The 19,799-nt window shown below is 33.9% G+C and overlaps 1 protein-coding gene across 1 annotated transcript in view; it reads left to right on the top strand.

Moving 5' to 3' along the window:
- Positions 1–7,706: 7,706 nt before the first annotated feature.
- The window catches only part of LOC111043698 (nuclear protein localization protein 4 homolog), a 101,420-nt gene continuing 89,327 nt past the window's right edge, over positions 7,707–19,799 (top strand). The window contains exons 1-3 of the mRNA XM_022328717.2: positions 7,707–7,807; positions 9,923–10,003; positions 12,625–12,877. Coding sequence (XP_022184409.2) covers positions 7,787–7,807; positions 9,923–10,003; positions 12,625–12,877 — 355 coding nt within the window. The 5' untranslated portion in view covers positions 7,707–7,786. The remainder of the gene's footprint in view (positions 7,808–9,922; positions 10,004–12,624; positions 12,878–19,799) is intronic.

Below are 19,799 nucleotides of genomic sequence, written 5' to 3'. Positions count from 1 at the left end.
AACTTATCCTATCGTTTAGTAAATTAACAATGATTTCTGCGTCGAATAACATGTTTCTTGCCAACAAGAATCGAACTCTCTAAATGGAGGTAGAATGATAAGGTTGACAACTTTCAGTTCCGTTGTTTTAACATTTTTTTAAAATCACTTTCAAAAAGTTCATGTAGTACCTACTATTGTGTTCGAGAAACTTCTGGGGCTATCATAGTTTCACAACTATTCTGTTCCACACTCCTATCTCTTGCAGTCGTTAACCATATCTATAATGAAATAAAGAGTTGGCTTATACATGTACGGGATAGGAAAATTATGTTTGACGCATCATCACGTCTGAACTACTGGACTAATCAACTTGAAATTTTGCATATATAGGCTAGATTCTTAATTAACCAAGGATGATTATAGGCCTATTTTCAATTCTTCAAAATTTCATTACGTCAAGTTTTCAGATTATCAATTTTGAAAATAGATCCTTGCGAAGCACGGGTTCCTGCTAGTATTATTTATACCGGTAGAAGTAGCACTAACCTATAAGGGTAGGCTAACTTAAGCATGGATGAAGTCTAGGATGGTTAGTTATCAACTTTTAAAATGTCATTTCAGTTATTTTATTTTGTGTTTCTCATAGGGTAATGTTTAATAATTATTTCATTGTTTCAAAAATACATTTCAAATCAATTATACAACTTGTGTACTCAAGTATTTTGATAGAATGAAGAAAAAAAAATGGCGGCTGAGAATATGGTTTGTTCAGTTTTGTACAGTCACTGTCAAAAGTAAATATATAATATTCTGGCAAATAGACAACATTGCAAAGCGAGAGAGAGATATTGCTATCTGTTTTGTTGTATGATAGAAAAGGACAGCAACAGTATTGTCAATCCTACACTGCCATTATAATGTGGACCTCACTATAGACACGTCACGTGACCTTAGGAAGTTCCAATCCTGGTCTTATGATTGGCTCTTGGCAGTAAACGAGATCAATTGATCTGGATCATTAAAGTGATCCGAACCTCCCATCAATACTATACAGCAGGGGTCTCCAACCTTTCTTAAGGACTCGCCACACCAAGCTCGCCAGTAGGCTACCGCCGAGGTAGTACCGCTGGTGGTAGTTTTCTCGGCTGAGCACGCCAAACCGAAAAACGTCCGCTAGCGGTAGTCTTCGAGTAGTGAGTCTAGTAGTGGGGGGAGAGCGTGACTTCAGCACTCAGCACTGCGCTTCCTCTTCGAATCGCCTGCCATGTATTCAGGTTGAGCGCGCCACACTGAGCTCGCTTTGTCCGCCGTACTACCTCTCAGCAAACTTTTGTTGAATCGCCTAGCAGGCGGTCGTAGGTGGTACTGCGCCGTACTACCGCCGCGGTAGCGAACTCGGTGTGGCGCGCTCAACCTGAATACATGGCTAGCGATTTTTAAAACTTCGCTACCGCCGCGGTAGCGAGCTTGGTGTGGCGTGCCCTTTATCCAAGGGCCACATTGTTAATTCTTGGGAGGCTTAGATGGCCAATAGTAAGGATGTACGTGGAATTTGACTTGTCGGGACACACATGACGGGGGATTTGGGGGGTGTAAAATTATTATCTTCTTCTTTAGGTGCCATCTCTGTTTCGAAGGTTGGCAATCATCAAGGTGATTTTTACTTTTGAGACCACAGATCAAAATAGGTCATTATTGCTGCATCCAAACCAATCTCGAAGGTTCTTCATCCATGAGTTTTGTCTCCTTCCTACGGATTTCTTTCCTTGGACTTTCCCCTGCATAATAACTTGAAGTAATTGATAAATAAAATAAATAAATAAATATGATTTTATTGCCGTTAAATTCTTAGAACAATAGGCAAAGTCAAGATATTTTCTCCTCTCATAACATGTCCCATGTATAGCAGTTTTCTTCTCTCAATTGTCATAATTACTTCTTTTTCCTTGCATATGCGTCTCATCACCTCTACATTGGTCACTCTCTCCACCTGTGAAATCCGTAGTATTCTTCAATACATCCATAGCTCAAATGCCTCCAATCTCCTCACATCAATCTCCTTCAGCGTCCAGGCTTCCATGCCATAGTACAAAACAGATAACACATAGCACCTCATCATTCTTATCTTCAAATCAAGGTTTAGATCTCAGCAACAGAAAAGCTTCTTCATTCTTGTAATGTACTTCTGGCCTATTCGACTCGTATTTCTTGGGTACTGTCATTGCTTGCATTAATGGTTGTTCCTAGGTATTTATATTCTTTTACTCTCTCAATAGGTTGGTTTTCTACATATACCATAGGATTGTCTTGCGTTGCTTTTGTGATTAGCATGTACTTTGTTTTGTTTATGTTCAGTGACAGCCCATATTGTGTGTTCCAGCTAAAATAACTGTATCATCAGCATATCACAGATTATTTATTGCCGTACCATTGATTTTAATGCCTATGTCTTGATCAACAAGTGCTTTATCTACTATATCTCCAGAGTAGAGATTGAAGAGGATTGGTGACAGTATACATCCTTGATGAACCCCTCTCTGTATTTCAATTTCTTCCGATGTTACATTCTCTACTCATACTGCTGCTTTTCGACTATAGTAGAGGTTGGAAATAATTCTTATGTCCCTGTGGTCTATTCTCCTCTTTATTAGGGTTTCCATGAGTTGGTCATGCCTAACTCTATCAAAAGCTTTGTAGTAGTCTATGAAGCATACGTGTAGGTCTTGATTCATATCCAGACATCTTTGTGACAAGACATTGAGTGCAAACAGAGCTTCCCTTGTTCCTAGTCCTTTACGGAATCCAAACTGCGTATTGCTGATGCATTCATCCAATTTCCTGTATATTCTATTATGGATAACCTTCAACATGATTTTTAATATGTGACACATTAGGCTTATGGTTCGGTAGTCATTGCAATGCTTGGCACTCTTCTTTTTTGGAAGGGCTACAAAAGTTGATAACAACCATTCTTTTGGTATCCTTCCTGTCCTATATACTTCGTTCATTAGTTCTAACAGGATATGAATCTGATCCTCATCTATCAATTTAAGGATCTCTACTGGCAGTTGGTCGGGACCTGATGCCTTTCTGGGTTTCATTGTGTTAATTGCATATACCACTTCATCTTTAATTATGTCAGGGCCCAACTCTCCTTCCATATTTTCAAGATCAATTTGTTTTCTCTCGTCTTTGAAGAGTTGTTCAACGTAGCTTTTCCATATTTCTAGCCTTTGTTCTATTTCTGTCACTTTTTTCCCCTTGTTATCATATAATATATTGAGTTGCTTCTGTTTACCAGTACCAGTGAGTTCCTTAACTTTTTTTGTGTATGTTGAAACTATCGTGCTTTGCTTGTAACTCCTCAATTTCCTCACACTTTTGTGTGTAATAAAATTATTATATTCCTATTGAAATAATAATATGAGGAGTTTTAAGTACATTCAATTAAAACACAGGAAGAAACAAACCAATTTATTCCATTTTAATACAAAGTCAAATTTATTGAGTGTAAAAAGGTCATAAGAAAACTTGACAACATATGAATTTACAGAAAGTTACCAAGCTTAAAGAGAATACTTTTTTTTTTGAGAAGATTGCATTTGTTTTCCACTTGAAATGTCCACCCATTTAGGATCAAACTTTGTGGCTCCAATCATTTAAATTGATTACAAATGTTCATCTGAAAATGAAGCTCTGTAATTGGATTCAACAAACATAATTTTTGAAAATGTCTGCTCACACTCATAGGTAGATCCAAAAAGCTGCTTGTTTACAGCTAATTTTACACTTATTAAGAAATTATTTATTTACATACAAAATAATACAAATTACAAATGGAGTGGCTGGTGAGAGAAGAGTACTGAACTCTCATTTGTTGTCAAAAATGTGATTAAATAATATTTTTAAAAATCTGTTGCTATAACTCTCGGCGGGCCGGACAAAATCCATCTGCGGGCCGGATGTGGCCCATCCGGCCCACGGGCCATAGGTTGGAGAGCCCTGCTATACAGTAAGGTCCATGTTATAATTAGGGATGGGTATCGATACATCAATGTTTAGAAACAACAAAAAGGAATCTTTCAATCAGGATTTCTGTATTTTTATGTGAGACTGTTGGCTACTCTTGAGGATTTACATAACTGTGGCCCTTGTCAAGGTTAGATACCTATTTAGAATTGAATAAGAGATCGGATTTTTCGTTTCTTAGGAAGAAAGAGTTTTTCTTATTACAAGTGCTTTCCTCAACATACACACGTTTAATACCAATTATTGATCTAGCTCTGGAATAGAGGTCCTTGTATTGTATGGAGTGTATTGAATGAATACGATTATGAGTAACAATGATTGCTAAAATTAGCTTAGGATGAAATCTCAAGACAGAATCTTTGAGGATATCCCGAGAGGTTTCTGACTCAACTATTATTGGATTTTCTTTTTTATATTTGATTAAATAACAACCTCCATTGAAAACGTAGTGTCTGATTACCTACAACTACAAACAATTTATTTATTTACAGTTTCGTTGCTGCCAATCAATAATATTCCTTTATTGTTAACTACTTTTTAAAAGCTCTGTCCCTTCCTTTTATATGTACATAAAAAAGGAAATTGATTTCACTATCTAAGTTACTCTAAGGATATAATAGTCTTCCATAAAATGTACAACAACATGTCAAGGTTTAAAACATCAATGTTTAAAACATTGATGTTTAAAACATTGATGTTTAAAACATTGATGTTCAAAAACATTGATGTTTACTGTTTGATGTTTTTCACTTATCAATGTTCATGAGAAAAAAACATCAATGTTCAAAACATTGATGTTTTGTCTTTCGATACCCATGAGAAAAAAACATCGATGTTCAAAACATTGATGTTTTGTCTTTCGATACCCATCCCTAGTTATAATGTCAGTGTATGATTGACAATACTGTTGCTGTCCTTTCCTATCAAACAACAAAACAGATAGCGCTATCTCTCTCTAGCTTTGCAATGTTGTCAGTTTGCCAGAATATTTCATTTTTACTTTTGACAGTGACTGTACAAAAGTAAACAATTCATTATCAATCGCCATTTCTTTTCTTTATTCTATCGAAATACTTGAGTACACAAGTTTTATAATTGATTTAAAATGTATTTTTAAAACAATTAAATAATTTTTAGACATTATCGTATGATAAACACAAATTAACCCTTTGCAGTCAAATGGCCAGCAGTGCTGGCCAGTATGGTTTCTAGCTCAGCCTGTCACTCCGCACACAGCAGCGAGCCTCCTAGGTATCAAATGGCCAGCACTGCTGGCCTTGGACGATTCTCAGTCAGCTTGTGCTTTGTTCTACATGGCTTGCTTCACTAACTTGTCTACGATTTCTGAGCAATATGAAAACGTGGTAAATGGTCCAGATAAATATAGATTAGAATTGAAAAATACATTTGAATAGTAATGATGTTATATTTTGTAAAGAAAGAATAAAATGACAAGTGGTGTACATTCACATTTATTGAATATTTTCCAAATAAATAAAATCATTGGTTATGAAAATTGATTAGAAAAAACAACAGTCTGATCAACATTTTTCAAAGTCTTATTTTTTCATTAAATCTAACTCTTTAAATTTTTCAATGTATGGTACTTCTCGAAACATTGAAGCTATTTTCCATTATCTATCACAGTAATATATCACAGAGAATAACATGAAGCAATCAAGCGGCAGTAAGCAAACATGCAACAATATTTTCTCTTTTGTACACGCTTCTACTGGTTTATTTTGAATTCTTCAAAATGGACGCTTCTGATAGTTCAGGCCATTCGAGCTTGAGTCAGAACAATTGGTGGCCAGCAGTGCTGGCCATTCGACCTGGGAGGCTCATTGCTGTGTGCGGAGTGACAAGCTGATCTGGGAACCATTCTGGCCAGCACTGCTGGCCATCCGAGTTACAAAGACTTGCCTGGAACTCATTGTAGAGTCCAAAGGGTTGAAATACCTGAAATGACATTTTAAAAGTTGATAACTAACCATCCTATAGTGTGGTTCACCTTATAATGGCAGTGGATGAAGATAGAAGAATAGCGATGCTGATTCTCTGCATTAATTAATTTTAATTCTACACTGTCAAAAACATAATTGACATCGTTGTGGACCTAGAAAAGGATAGTACCACCGGCTTTGTCGAATGATAGACAAGGATAGCAAAACCAAAGTTGATCAAATACTGTCATTATAACGTGGATTTCACTATAGACTTCTTCCATGCTTCAGTTAGCCTACATGGTCGGTATTAATAATATTGGAAGGTTATTCCAGAATTATTTCCATTGAAATTACTTGTTTTAAATAGGATTTCTATTATTTTAAAAAGAAATTGGAGTAGAATACCAACCAAATAACTTAATTTCTGTTGCTTTAAAGTTCAGATTGTTGTTTCACAGCTTTTTAAATCAGCCGCCATTTCAGGTTTGTATGAAAATAAAAATCTGATCTTAGTTCTGTTATAAAAGCAAATTTTTGAATAAAATTATGAAAAAAAATTTCCTTGATTAATTTGACATTAAATTGATTATGTAATCAAGGAAATGATAATTATCATTAGATCAAATTTAATGGGATGAATTGAGTAACAGCTGTGTACACTCAGTGGGAAAATTGAGAGACTTGGCAACGTTTCTCTCCTATCTTCCTTCACTGCCATTATAACGTGGACCTCACTATGGTGTATAACGTGGACCTCACTATAGTGAATCTCACTAATGTGGACTATAGTGAGGTCCACGTTATAATGGCAGTGATATATAATAGCGTTATAATATTGACAATACTGTTGCTGTCCTTTTCTATCATACAATAAAACAGATAGCGCCATCTTTCTCTCCCTTTGCAATGTTGTCCGTTTGCCAGAATATTTTATTTTTACTTTCGACAGTGACTGTACAAAAGTAGACAACAATTCTCAGCCGCCATTTTTTTCTTTATTCTATCAAAATATTTGAGTACGCAAGTCGTATAATTGATTCAAAATGTAATTTTGAAACAATTAAATAATTTTTAGACATTACTATATAATGAGAAACACAAATTAAAATACCAGGAATGACATTTTAAAAGTTGAGAACTAACCATCCTAGACTTCATCCATGCTTCAGTTAGCCTGCATGTATAGGTAAGACCTACTTGTACCGGTATAAATAATATTGAAAGGTTATTTCAGAATCATTTCCATTGAAATTGCTTATTTTAAATAGGATATCTATTTTTCTATTATTTAGAAAAAATTGGAATAGAATAACTACCAAATAACTTAATTTTTGTTATTTTGGAATTCAGATTGTTGTATCACGTTTTTTTCAAATTAGCCGCCATTTCAGGTTTGTATAAAAAAAATCTGATCTCAGTTATGAAAGCAAATTTTCGCATCAAATTAAGAAAAAATATATTGTCTTGATTAATTTGAAATTGAATTGATTATTTCAACAAGGAGATGATAATTATTATTATTTGATCAAATTTAATGGGATGAATTGAGTAACAGCTGTGTACACTCAGTAGCAAAATGGAGAGACTTGGCAACGTTTCTCTCCTATCTTTCTTTACTGCCATTATAACGTGGACCTCACTATATTACAATGTGGAGCTTTCTAACAAGATGGCGGATTTTTGCGCCAGGGCACAGAGAAGAGGAATCCCTTCTCTGTGCTGTAAGCATACTGTGGTCTGTTGTTTTAGTCTGGAAACAGCTGATCGGGTGATCACATCAAATTTGCTATATTTGTGACAAGAGGCTCGGCGTGAAATCTATTCCTGCAATGTCTAAGTCTAAACCTATTGTAAGTAGTAATACAAGTACTAGAATACTAGAATAACATAATTATTTTCATTATATTCATTAAAGTTTATTATAGTTTGTTTAGCTTTTTCAAAACGCTGTCGATGTGCTACTGATCAAACTTCCAACATCATTTTGCATCCGTAGTAAACATGCCTTTGTTGCATCGTCATTATCATGCAGTAATGAGGGATTTAAATTGCTTGATTATTAAAATTATTTGTTGAATCTGCATACATGTTGATGCTTTTTGGCAAATTTAAATTTATCTTTGGTTTATTGTGTAACTTGAACCAATTTTCAGACGTTACGTTAACATATTTACTTTTTCAAAAATTAGAAATAATTTTTTTACTTCAATTTACTATACTATTAATAAGTATAAGGATGTAAAAGTTTAAAAAGTTTACTTTTTTATTTATATTGCAGCTTGCTCTGAATAAAGTACTTGTTTCTAGGGCATATTCTCATTTTGCTTACAACACTAATAAATAGATTATAAACCCGATTAATATAATAACTTTGAACATATAAATTCTTAATTTGTTCCAAAATTGCTGTGGAAACATTTAATGTACGTTTTTAATATCTAATGTAATAAGATAATTGAATTACCAAGCTTCAACTGGACATAACCTCAAAGTTACATTGCATAAGATCTGATCAGTTTCAATGTTTGGTTCTTTAAGATTAACTTACTATTCATTTTCATTATGTAGTAAATCACCCTAAATTAATTCCTTTCAACATATCAAAATTTATCTTGTCAAATAAATTTTTAGTCCAATATTCATAGATTATTATTTATTGACAATTTACTTGATTCCCTAACCATTTGACAGCTCTAATAATGTTTTAATGTAATGTCAATTTATTATTTTTTCAGATGATTTACAATGATATTTATTAGAATATTGATGATTTTTACATCCTAACAAAGAAACTTGTGGTTATCGTTCCTAAAAATTGTTTCTAGGTTAATTTAGTAAATTGATTTTTAATAGAATCAACAAATTTAATCCTTTCTCAATATTTATTTTCTCTTGTAGTAAAAGATTATTCTTATTCGGATTCAGTTAAATGTATTTATATTTAATCAATCAATCAATATTTCTTTCTTGTCAAACGTCAGAATATACAATTAACATGAAAGACAGTCAGCGTAATTAGTACAACAACACTGGCAGGGCAGATAGTAATAAATAGTAGTATTTGTTACTTGGCCCGTCTTCGACGCAGTCGGTCACCGGGGAATTGTCAATATTAAATTGTATGAATAGTAATTATTGAAATGGGGCCCACTCAATAAATTTACTATAAGTAGGGTATAGCATATTCTAATAAACGTTTAGGCTATTAGAATAAAGTAAGACTTGAGCTTTCTATAGGATTAAGTAATATTTTACCGGAATGAATATTTAGGCTATGGCATATGTCTAACTTGAGAAAGCAACGAAAAAATTATAATATAAAAATAACTTACAGGACAGCGACAGGTAATCTTGTGCATTTCATAATTTTCATCCAATATACCGTAACTCAAATGCTTTCTGATCAATGCATTTGCTCAAAAATTCTTCTGTGAAATCAATTTATGATTTTAAAAAAGCAATATTATTGTTATCTACTAATCTAAGTGTTAAGTGATCAACCTTATTAATTATTAATATTTGAATACAATAATTGTACATTATAATATACATTTGTCTGTATACAGTTGTCATTTAGATTTTTACATTTGTCTGTAATAGTCTGCTTATTTTCATAGTTGACACTACTTCATCTTGATCTTAACTTACAGGACAGCGACAGGTAATCTTGTGCATTTGATAATTTTCATCCAATATACCGTAACTCAAATGCTTTCTGATCAATGCATTTGCTCAAAAATTCTTCTGTGAAATCAATTTATGATTTTAAAAAAGCAATATTATTTTTATCTACTAATCTAAGTGTTAAGTGATCAACCTTATTAATTATTAATATTTGAATACAATAATTGTACATTATAATATACATTTGTCTGTATACAGTTGTCATTTAGATTTTTACATTTGTCTGTAATAGTCTGCTTATTTTCATAGTTGACACTACTTCATCTTGATCACTTTTTCAGGTATTGAGAGTCCAATCTGCTGAAGGAACTAAGCGAATCGAAGTACAGCCAAGCGACACTGTTGTGAAATTATTCGAGAAGGTAATCATTAAGAAATTCGTATGGCTTTTGAGTATATATAGTTTAAGATGATTACTTTCATTCATATTAATTTCTTTCGCTACTTGATAGTTGTAGAATGATTTGTGAATTTAAATAAAGTATGCTAAATATGCTAATTAGTATGCTAATTGGGAGTACAACAAAGAATTCAATGCAGTTCTCATAGACTTCCAAAAAGCATATGATAGCATTAAAAGAGATAAACTGTGGATACAACTGGAGAAATTTGGTATCCCCAAAAAATTAATTTGTCAGAAATGAGTGTGGCAGGATTAAGATGCTCTGTTAGAATAGATGGCAACTACAGTAAACCGTTCTTGGTTGATTCGGGAGTCAAACAGTGTGATGGGCTCTCTCCAATTCTTTTTAACTTGGCCATAGAAGAAGCGCTTCAAAAATTAGCACAGCAAGATGTCAGTGTAGAGGTTGGATCGAAGATTAATGTTTTGGCTTTTACAGATGATGTGGCAATTATTTCAGAAAATTTAGAGGATATGAAAACTCTCACCAAATTGCTAATAGAAGCCGAGAAAATGGGCCTCATAATAAATTACTCCAAAACTAAATTTTTATATTTTACAAGAAACCAGGGGGAAAAGATGGCAGCCTGAAAATAGATGAACATGAATTCAAACAAGTGCAGGAATTCAAATATCTCGGAGTAACAATCTCAAGTAAACATTTGGATAGTGTAGAGATACAAAATAGGGTAAACTTAGCAAACTGTTGTATGTATGTCTGCAAAAAACTACTTTCTTCAAAGTCCCTAACCTCACAAAACAAAGCTAAGACTATACAAGACAATTATAAGTCCATTGTTACTCTATGGGTCTAAAACTTGGAAAATGACCAAGAAAGAAGAACAAAAGCTCATAGTGTTCGAAAATAAAGTACTGTGAAAAATATATGGTCCCACGTACGAGCAAAGAGAATGGAGGAGGAAACACAATAAGGAAATCACAATGTTTATTGGGATAAAACTATTCTATTTCACGACTGTAATGGCCTACTACTACAGGGTTACGTTTTTTAGAGGGATATTATCCAATATGTCATTAATCTAAAATGTATCAAGTGAACAAAATAAAAAACTAGATTTTCCAACCAAAACCATTCAAGGTAATACCACATACATTATTACATTTTGCTATAGTAGGTTAGCTTTCTCTATTTCAACTCAAACTGGCTGACTCAATCTTTAGTTCCGAGAATCCATCGATGTCATATCTAACGTCATTAAATAATGTACTTGTAATATGGATTCTATTTACACATCATCAGTGATATCAGTGATCAAACAGAGTGAAGATGTGAGAACTTCATTTATATAAATGAATCTAAGAGATTTTAGTTTTGTTTTTCAAACTAGTTGTAAAAGGATTCAAAAAGGTAGCCTATGTGAGACTTTTGGTTGATCGTTATGAAGACAGTAAAAATGATAGGACGGCATTGTTGCCAATTTCCTGATACCACCGCCTTTCATATTAATACTAAGTTGTGATTCTAGTTATTCTACAATATCTGATATAATATTAATAATTGTTGATTCTTTTTAATAATGATAAACTCTATCTCAAATATATTTTATTATACATATATTTTATCATAATATATCTATTAATTTTCATAAGTGAGTTAATCAGGGCTAGGCTACTTGTATTTACATAATTTTAAAAATCAAATTACCCTTTTTATCGCATATTTTTCATTATTCACGTCATGTTTCGGCTTTAATGCTATTTTTAAGTGAATGAACAAACGTTAAATAAATACTAAGTTACAACCCACTCCTCATTTAGTATCTTGTGTTTGTGCATGTACAAAAAAGGATAATAGAGCTATCTGGTTTGTTTTATGACAGTCAAGGATTGCGAACCACTGTTTATCAGGTGCTGACCTTATTACGTGAATCTCTCTGCATTGTGATATCGTATTGCAATGATAATGTAAATTATGTACTGTACTTTTTTGGCAGTATTATTTTTTGAGTCATGAACACTGACAGAAGCTGCATCAAAAAGATTGCAGGCTTATGAGATGTGGCTGTATAGGAGGATTTTGAGGAGTTCATGGATGGATCGTGTGACCAATGCCGAAATTCTTAGAAGAATGTGTAAAGAAAGAGAGCTACTGAATAGTATAAAAGCAAGAAAATTGCAGTACTTGGGGCGTATTATGAGAAACCCACACCGTTATGATCTCCTGCAGTGAATTTTGCAAGGTAGAGTAATGGCAAAGAGAGAGGTGGTCAAAAGTATAATTTCATGGCTGAAAAAGTTGAAAGTCTGGTTCTTTATGAACACCGCAGAATTTTTCCGTGCAGCTGTAGATAGGGTGAAGCTAGCCCCCTTGGTAGCCAACGTTTGGACGCGGACAGGCACATGAAGAAGATTAATTATTGAGCTGAATTTTTTGAAATATATTTAACTGAATTTGATAATCTCCTATTTATCATATAGATAGAAGTCATTATAAAGCGTTATATTTTATTTGTTGAATTATAATAATAATACTTCTCATCCATTTATGTTCAAGTGACATTTATATTAAATTATCAATATGTAAAATAATTTATAACGTATTCATTGAATATTGTTCAGGTTCACGATGTGTTCTCGCTGTCGGGTTTCGCGTTCTCGTTGTTTCGCGAGCGCAACAGCAAGGCTGAGCTGGTGTCATCGCGTAGCAAGACGGTGTCGGCGTCAGGGCTGAAGCACGGCGACATGATCTACTTGGCACCGCTGAATGGAGCCATGCTGTGGGACAATCCGCGGCCGGGCACTAGTGGCTCAATGGACGGCGCTGTCGCTAGCACCAGCACCAGCACCAGCACCAGTCGGCCGTCAACCTCTAGTAACACACTCATTCAATTGTTTGCACGCTCATTTTTTAGTCCTCTTAGGCGCCTATGTAGATGCTCGGTTTAAACTGCGTTCAGCCCATTGGTTTAAACTCAAATTTATACCGTTCATCCGTATACTGATTTCATATTTAGCCAGTAAACGCCGTTTAAACTGGATTGAAAGTGAACGCCCAAACTAGGGCGATTGAACTAGCTATATGCGTAAACGGGATAAATAAAATATAAATAAATAATTTATTTTTGTCAAAGACAATGTCAGAGAATTTAAAAGAAACATTACATTAATAATTTGGTGGAGACCCACTCAATACAAATTTATACCATCTAGGTAACTCATAAATAACAAATATAATCTTATACACATACTAGTATAATATACAGTATTTTATAAGACAAACATTAATTGAAGGAGTTTTCATAAAATTCAGTCAAACTATAAAATGGGTTGTCACTTAGGAATTTGTTTATTGCCTTTTTAAAACTAGGATAAGGTAGATCTCTGACATATGATGGCAAATGATTGAAAAGTCTTATTCCCAAATTAAAAGGGCTTCTCAAAGTCCTTGATAGCCTTACTTGAGGAATATGTACATTTCTATAGCTCCTCGTATTATGATTGTGAATATTACAATTAAAATAATAATATTAATATTACAATTAATTAATATGAATATTACAATCAAGGTCTCTTTCCTTCAATTTTATATACAAAAGCAACGTATATGTATACAAACAAATGACAGTCATGACTCTAGTTTTGACAAATAGCGGTTTGCAGTGAGCTCTCACATTCGAGTTAGTTACTATTCTTATCGCTTTTTTTTGCAGAACCAAAACTTCAGTCACCCGTGAACAATTTCCCCACAGAATAACACTGTAACTCAAGTGGGAATGAAACAAAGCATAATACACATTTAAAACATAGTTGAATGGAACATGATATTTTAGAGTCTTCAGCAAATATATAGACTTTAAAACTTGCTGTACAGTAAATCAATATGATCACTCCAAGTCGGATGGTAATCTATCTTGGTAATCTAATAATTTGATTTTTTTTACAAAATTGTTTGACAATTCATGTCTATTATTCAATGTGAATATTGCATTTTGCGTCTTGGATTCATTGAGGAGGAAACCATTTGCTTTGAACCATGAATTAGCCTTGTCTATTGTTTGATTAGCAACTCTTTTGAGGTTTTGAAAATCTCTGTCAATAGTAAGGGAAGAAGTATCATCAGCATACATTATGATTTTAGAAGATGTTAAACACTTTGGTAGATCATTTATCATTACAAGGAACAACAGTGGTCCCAGAACAGAATCTTGTGATACTCCAAATTTAAGATAAGAAATGGCTGATAGTTTTCCATTGACATCAACTATTTGAGATCTATTCTCCAGATATGACCTAAAAAAAATCAAGACACAAACCACGTACTCCAAAGTGACTCAACTTGTGAAGGAGTATTGAGTGATCGACACAGTTGAAAGCCTTGCTTAAGTCACAGGCAAGGCATTGCTCATCTGAGCAAGGCATTTATTCTCGAAAACTTCTATTATTTGATCGATAATTGTAAGAACTGCCCCTGTTGTGCTTTTACCCACCCTATAACCAAATTGGGAGTCACTTATGAGATTATAACTATCGAAGTAGGTACATATCTGAAGCTTTACAACATGCTCTAAAACTTTCCCGAAAATTGGAACTATGGAGATGTTTGGTGTAAGTCTGTCTCCATTTTTTTTAAACAAGGTACAAGTCTCGAAATTTTGAGTTTTGTTGGAAAAACTCCTTGTTGTAGACACAAATTTATACAGTGAGTCAATGGAACAATAATAGACTGGATTACACATTTCAAAACGTGGTTGGATAAATCGAAAATGTCCCTGCTTCTTGAGTTTCTCATATCCATGACAATCATATAAACATCAGCACATGACACTTGTGTCCATTTGAATTCTTCATGTGTGGACGGTAGATGCTCCATGAAATCTCTTGCACTAACCTGCGGCTGCTCGATGCCATCTTTTGCTTTCTGGACGGATGATGTGTAATACGTGCTGAAAATATCTGGTGAAATCTCAATATTTGTGCTTTTTGATCCTCCACTCCTCACTTTGTTCACCAGAGTTCATTGGAGCGGAAAGTCATCATTATGTTTTCCAATTCAGCCATTTTCGGTGTATACCAGCCTGACTTAGCTACATTTCTCTTCTCAGCGTTTAATCTCAAAGGCCTATTGGGACATATTTCATCAAATATTCTGTAAAAGGCTTCAAAAAATTTATTGAATGTCAATTGAGCATCTTCTCCCCCCTTCCAGCATCTGCATCCAATACACTAACACCAATCGCCGTTCCAACACTCTTATTCTCTCTATAAACAAATCTCTTCTTAAACTTTTAAAAACAGACTCTTTTCTTCTTCTAAACTTTGTCTCAAATGTAACAGTAATTCCAGAGTGATCAGAAAAATCAAAATCAAGTATTTCCATATCATAGTGCTGTTGATCCATTGTTGTGATGACATTATCTAAACATGCACTATCACGTGTTGACAAGCTGTTAATGTAGTGCATATTGAATTCTGTCAACAGGTTTTTTAAATTTTTTACACAAGATTGATCAGTTGTCACGTCAAAATGCGCATTAAAGTCTCCACCAATAAATATATACCTTTTTTGTTTAAAAAGATAGAATAGGAGCTGTTCTAACTTTTGTAAAAAAATGACCGGGTCCCCCGACGGTGATCTGTACAAGCTCACTACAATCACTCTCAATTCTTTAAGGTTAACTGCGGCTGCTTCAAATATCCGCTCCTCACATAAGCAATCCAATTCAATCTCCTCATATGCTAGGTCTTGTTTCAGGTAAACAGCCACGCCTCCTCTTACATGAGTTTTCCTGCAATAGCTAGATGCTAGAACGTAGCCTTCAATTATCTCATACTTTAGCGCATTACTCCGCTGCCAGTGCTCACTAAAACATATAACGCTGAAATTTTGCTGGTCTGCCATTTGCGTAAGAATGTTCAATTTTCCAGACATACCCTGTAGATTCAGAAAACATACTTTCTTATGAGTGCTACTTTCACCAAAAATTTCATTATTCAAATCAATTCTGTCCGGGTAGTTCCATTCAGTGCATTCATCTATACTAAAAAATAACCATGAAGCGGAATTGGCGGAGATACGTCAGAGCTTGTAATATGGGCTGTCACACACTGAATAATTTTATCACATACATACTTTTTACCATATCCATTCAGGTGCATACCTTGCGATGTATGGAATCTTTCACCTATGTTGCTTATGTCTATGAAATTACAATTTGAGAAAAGTTGACAAATCTTCCTCATTGCTCTATTAGTTTCTGTTATCAACTCGTTCACACAGGACCACTTCACCAAGTCATAACGGCGCGGAATCGAAAATACAATAACATTGGTTCTGTAGAGAGCCGCCAGATTCCTTCGTAGAGTCACAAGAATGCTTTTCGCTTCATTTTTAGTAACTTCATTAGAGCCAGCTTGGATCACCAAAAAGTCGTTTAGATCAAATTATGCAATTTTTTCTGGCAGGACGTCGGTAAACTTGGCACCTGATTTCACGAAAGAAGTGATATCGTACTTACATTTCTTTATAAACTCATTTCTGACATTTCTTCCTTGACTGTCAGCATAATGATGCAACTTGATTTTATAAGGAGATTGAACCGTTGACACTTCTTTAACTGGCTGTTTTTTCTGACATTGATCTTGCTATTAGAGGGTGTCCACGCGGCGGGAAATCCGGCAATTGTACGTGAATTTCATTTGGGCAGGAAATGTACGGGAACTTTGTCGAGTTACGGGAATTTTTTGAAACTTCCGTCAACTAGCTAATTGTATATTAATTAAGGACAGAGTTGAAATTTAGCCAGTGGATGAGTGGTGTATTTAGGGTACAACCACACTGAAAGCGGAGCGTGGCGTGGCTTTGAGGAGCGTCGTGAACAATATCATGTTAAGTAATGAGCTGCAACACACTGCAAGCGTCTACTCGCAGAGCGGAGCGTGGCTTCAAACTTTGGAACAAGGTGGTTTGTTTTTTGAAGCGTCTACGAGCGGAGGGTCAAAGTGTCTAAGTGCGAGTGCCCTACTAACGTACATACTAGTGGTCTACTCTTGTACATATTAATGCATTTTTCTACTACGTTTTCCCACCATCTAGTACACTAGTTCATATTTAATGTTTGCCCAAATTCCCCTGTAATGTGTATTATTTGATTATTCAAGAGAGAAAACTCATCTATTGCATTTTGAAATCAAAAGTAAGGCTATTCTAATCCATTTCATTCATATTTCTATAATTTTTACTTTCCTTGCCCTATTACCATGGCGGATAAAATGGCGAAAATGTTGTTAAACAACGGCTTCAACGAGGGCCAACCTCAGTTATGTGTTAAGTATTAAGAGTAGTTATAATAACCACTCACGAAAAATTAATATTATCCACCTTGCATATCCGGTTTTGATAAGGGTCATTTCAAATTAGCAACATATTGGATAAACTGTTTTCACCTGCTTAAAATTTTTGTTTTTAATTAGACTTATGTATCGGCAATGCGAAAACGCATTCTTTTATGTGTTTTTATTTGCATCAATAAATTGTAAATTTATGATATTTCCATTCAATTATAATTTTTCAGCCCCTTTCTCATTTAAGCCATCAAGTCAAGTCACTGATAGACTAACTGACGCACTGTACTGTCGGCCGAAAACGCTGTGGAGTGTCGTGCTGAGTACAGTTCATTGCTGTTCTGAATGTTGCAAATCGATGAAAATAACAATCCCTTATACCTTGATCAAAACGTTATTATTGACTAGCAGGTAACCCGAGCTCCGCAAGGGCTATTTCAAAACTTGTGAACTACTTGCCTTCTTGCTCTTTACATAAAGTACTTGAAATTAAAAATAATCATATAATGAGTAATTAATTAAATTCGATGGACAATTTGCCAATATAATGGTTTCTGTATGGGCGCCACCCAGTCTTTTTTGACTAGGAAAATAATAGTTGATAGATAAATACTAGTAAAATTATAAAATATAAATAAACATAACCTGAAACTCTCACTCTGGGTCGTGAATTCGGGATTTGTTGAATAAAACAAGAAATCAATCAGTTATTGCTGAACTATATTGAGAATTCAAATAAACGAAAATGAAATAAAGTTGCAATAATGCTGAGAAGCCTCACAAATGAAAGAAAATTAAATATGAATAGAGCTTCAAAACTAAATTTAATCAAAAATATAATCAATTTAAAAATTGAAAATAAAGTTTTCAATTTGAATTTGATATTAAGATAAAATCCAAAAAAATGCTAGTGAGTAATTAAAATCAATATATACAATTATCAATAGAATTTAAATCTTTCAAGAAATGTTCAAAACTGAAATTCAAAAGCAATACTTAAAAATAAATTTGGAATCTAAGGAATTGAATAAAAACTTTTCCTCTGAAATTACTAATAATTATTTATTAAACCCTACTTGAAAAAGGACATTGGAAGGTTGTTGCTTTTTTTGGCTATAGTGGAGTCACAAATCAATAATTGAAATCCTAGTATGTGTCGAAAATAAAACTGAGGATAAGACTTACTGTAGCTTGATCACATCACTCTCCTATGAGTTATGATATCTGATGCTGCTGTCTGCCAATCCCAGAGAATACCTCAACACAGGACACTTGACACCTCTCAATGACCGATTCTTCAAGACTGGCTTGGGACGTTCTCGTTCCTCCATATATAGCCTAATGTGTCGACCTGTCGCTCATATGTGGGGTTCCTCTTCATACGGGATATGTGACTACCACCACTACTTGCCCATGTTTATCTTTCCAGTATTAAACAATATTGGGGACTCTCCTTTCAAACTTTATTTCTTACTGACAGTTTACTTTCAGAGGAATAATAATTTAGAGTTTGTAATAAAAAAATGAAGCTCATTCAATAAAACAATTATCTTCCCTGACTCTCAGCTATGGAACTGATTTTTTAACAAGACATACAATAATTCTTTACTCTCTTTAAGATTTAATCAACTTCAATAATATGAATATATACATCAAAGCAAAATACATCAATATTACATCAAAACCAATACAAAACAAACAATACAAAAATGAGAATAAATACATCAAATTCACAAGTGCCAAATACATCAATCTAAATTCAAATGTGACATAGTAACATAACATCAATCACATAAAGTAATAAATATGTAGTCTACAGTAAACATTAAAACATTGTAACATTGCAAATCTTTTTATACATAATTATATGTATTGCACTACCCTATATTATAAAAACAGTCTACCTAATACTCATGAGTTATATAATAATATGGATTACCGGTATTAAAATACAATAATAGATTAGACCTACTAATTAATTACCTTTTTAATGATCATTATTTACATTACCCGTGATATTTTATTATTCATTCAATTAAAAAAATATCATTGAATTCCAATTGAGACATGTCATTGACCTCTGAGAATATTAGTTTAGTCACATGGTTGTCTGAGAATATTAGTTTAGTCACATGGTTGTCAAAATCCTCAATTACCACGTGCACAACTTTCTAAAATTCCTGGTTGAAAGAACCATGCTTGAAAAGTGCTGGTCGTCATTCTACGAAACATGCCATTCTACCACATGCCATTCAAACTACACATTCACAATTATTATCCAATCAAGCATGCAAAGTTCGGACAATGGGTCTGTCCTTTCTGATCCTCTGCTTGTTCGTACTACCTGGAAACACTCAATACTGTACTTATTACTATTCAAAATCAAGGAGAGAGCTTTGAAATTAATGACCACCCTGAAACTGAACTTCGGAGACGGAGAGGTCATTCACCCA

The sequence above is a fragment of the Nilaparvata lugens genome, chromosome 8, assembly GCF_014356525.2.
Source record: "Nilaparvata lugens isolate BPH chromosome 8, ASM1435652v1, whole genome shotgun sequence".
Classification (NCBI taxonomy): Eukaryota; Metazoa; Arthropoda; class Insecta; order Hemiptera; family Delphacidae; genus Nilaparvata; species Nilaparvata lugens.
The sequence above is the reverse complement of the archived record's forward strand: the minus strand, read 5'-3'. Positions and strand labels throughout refer to the sequence as shown.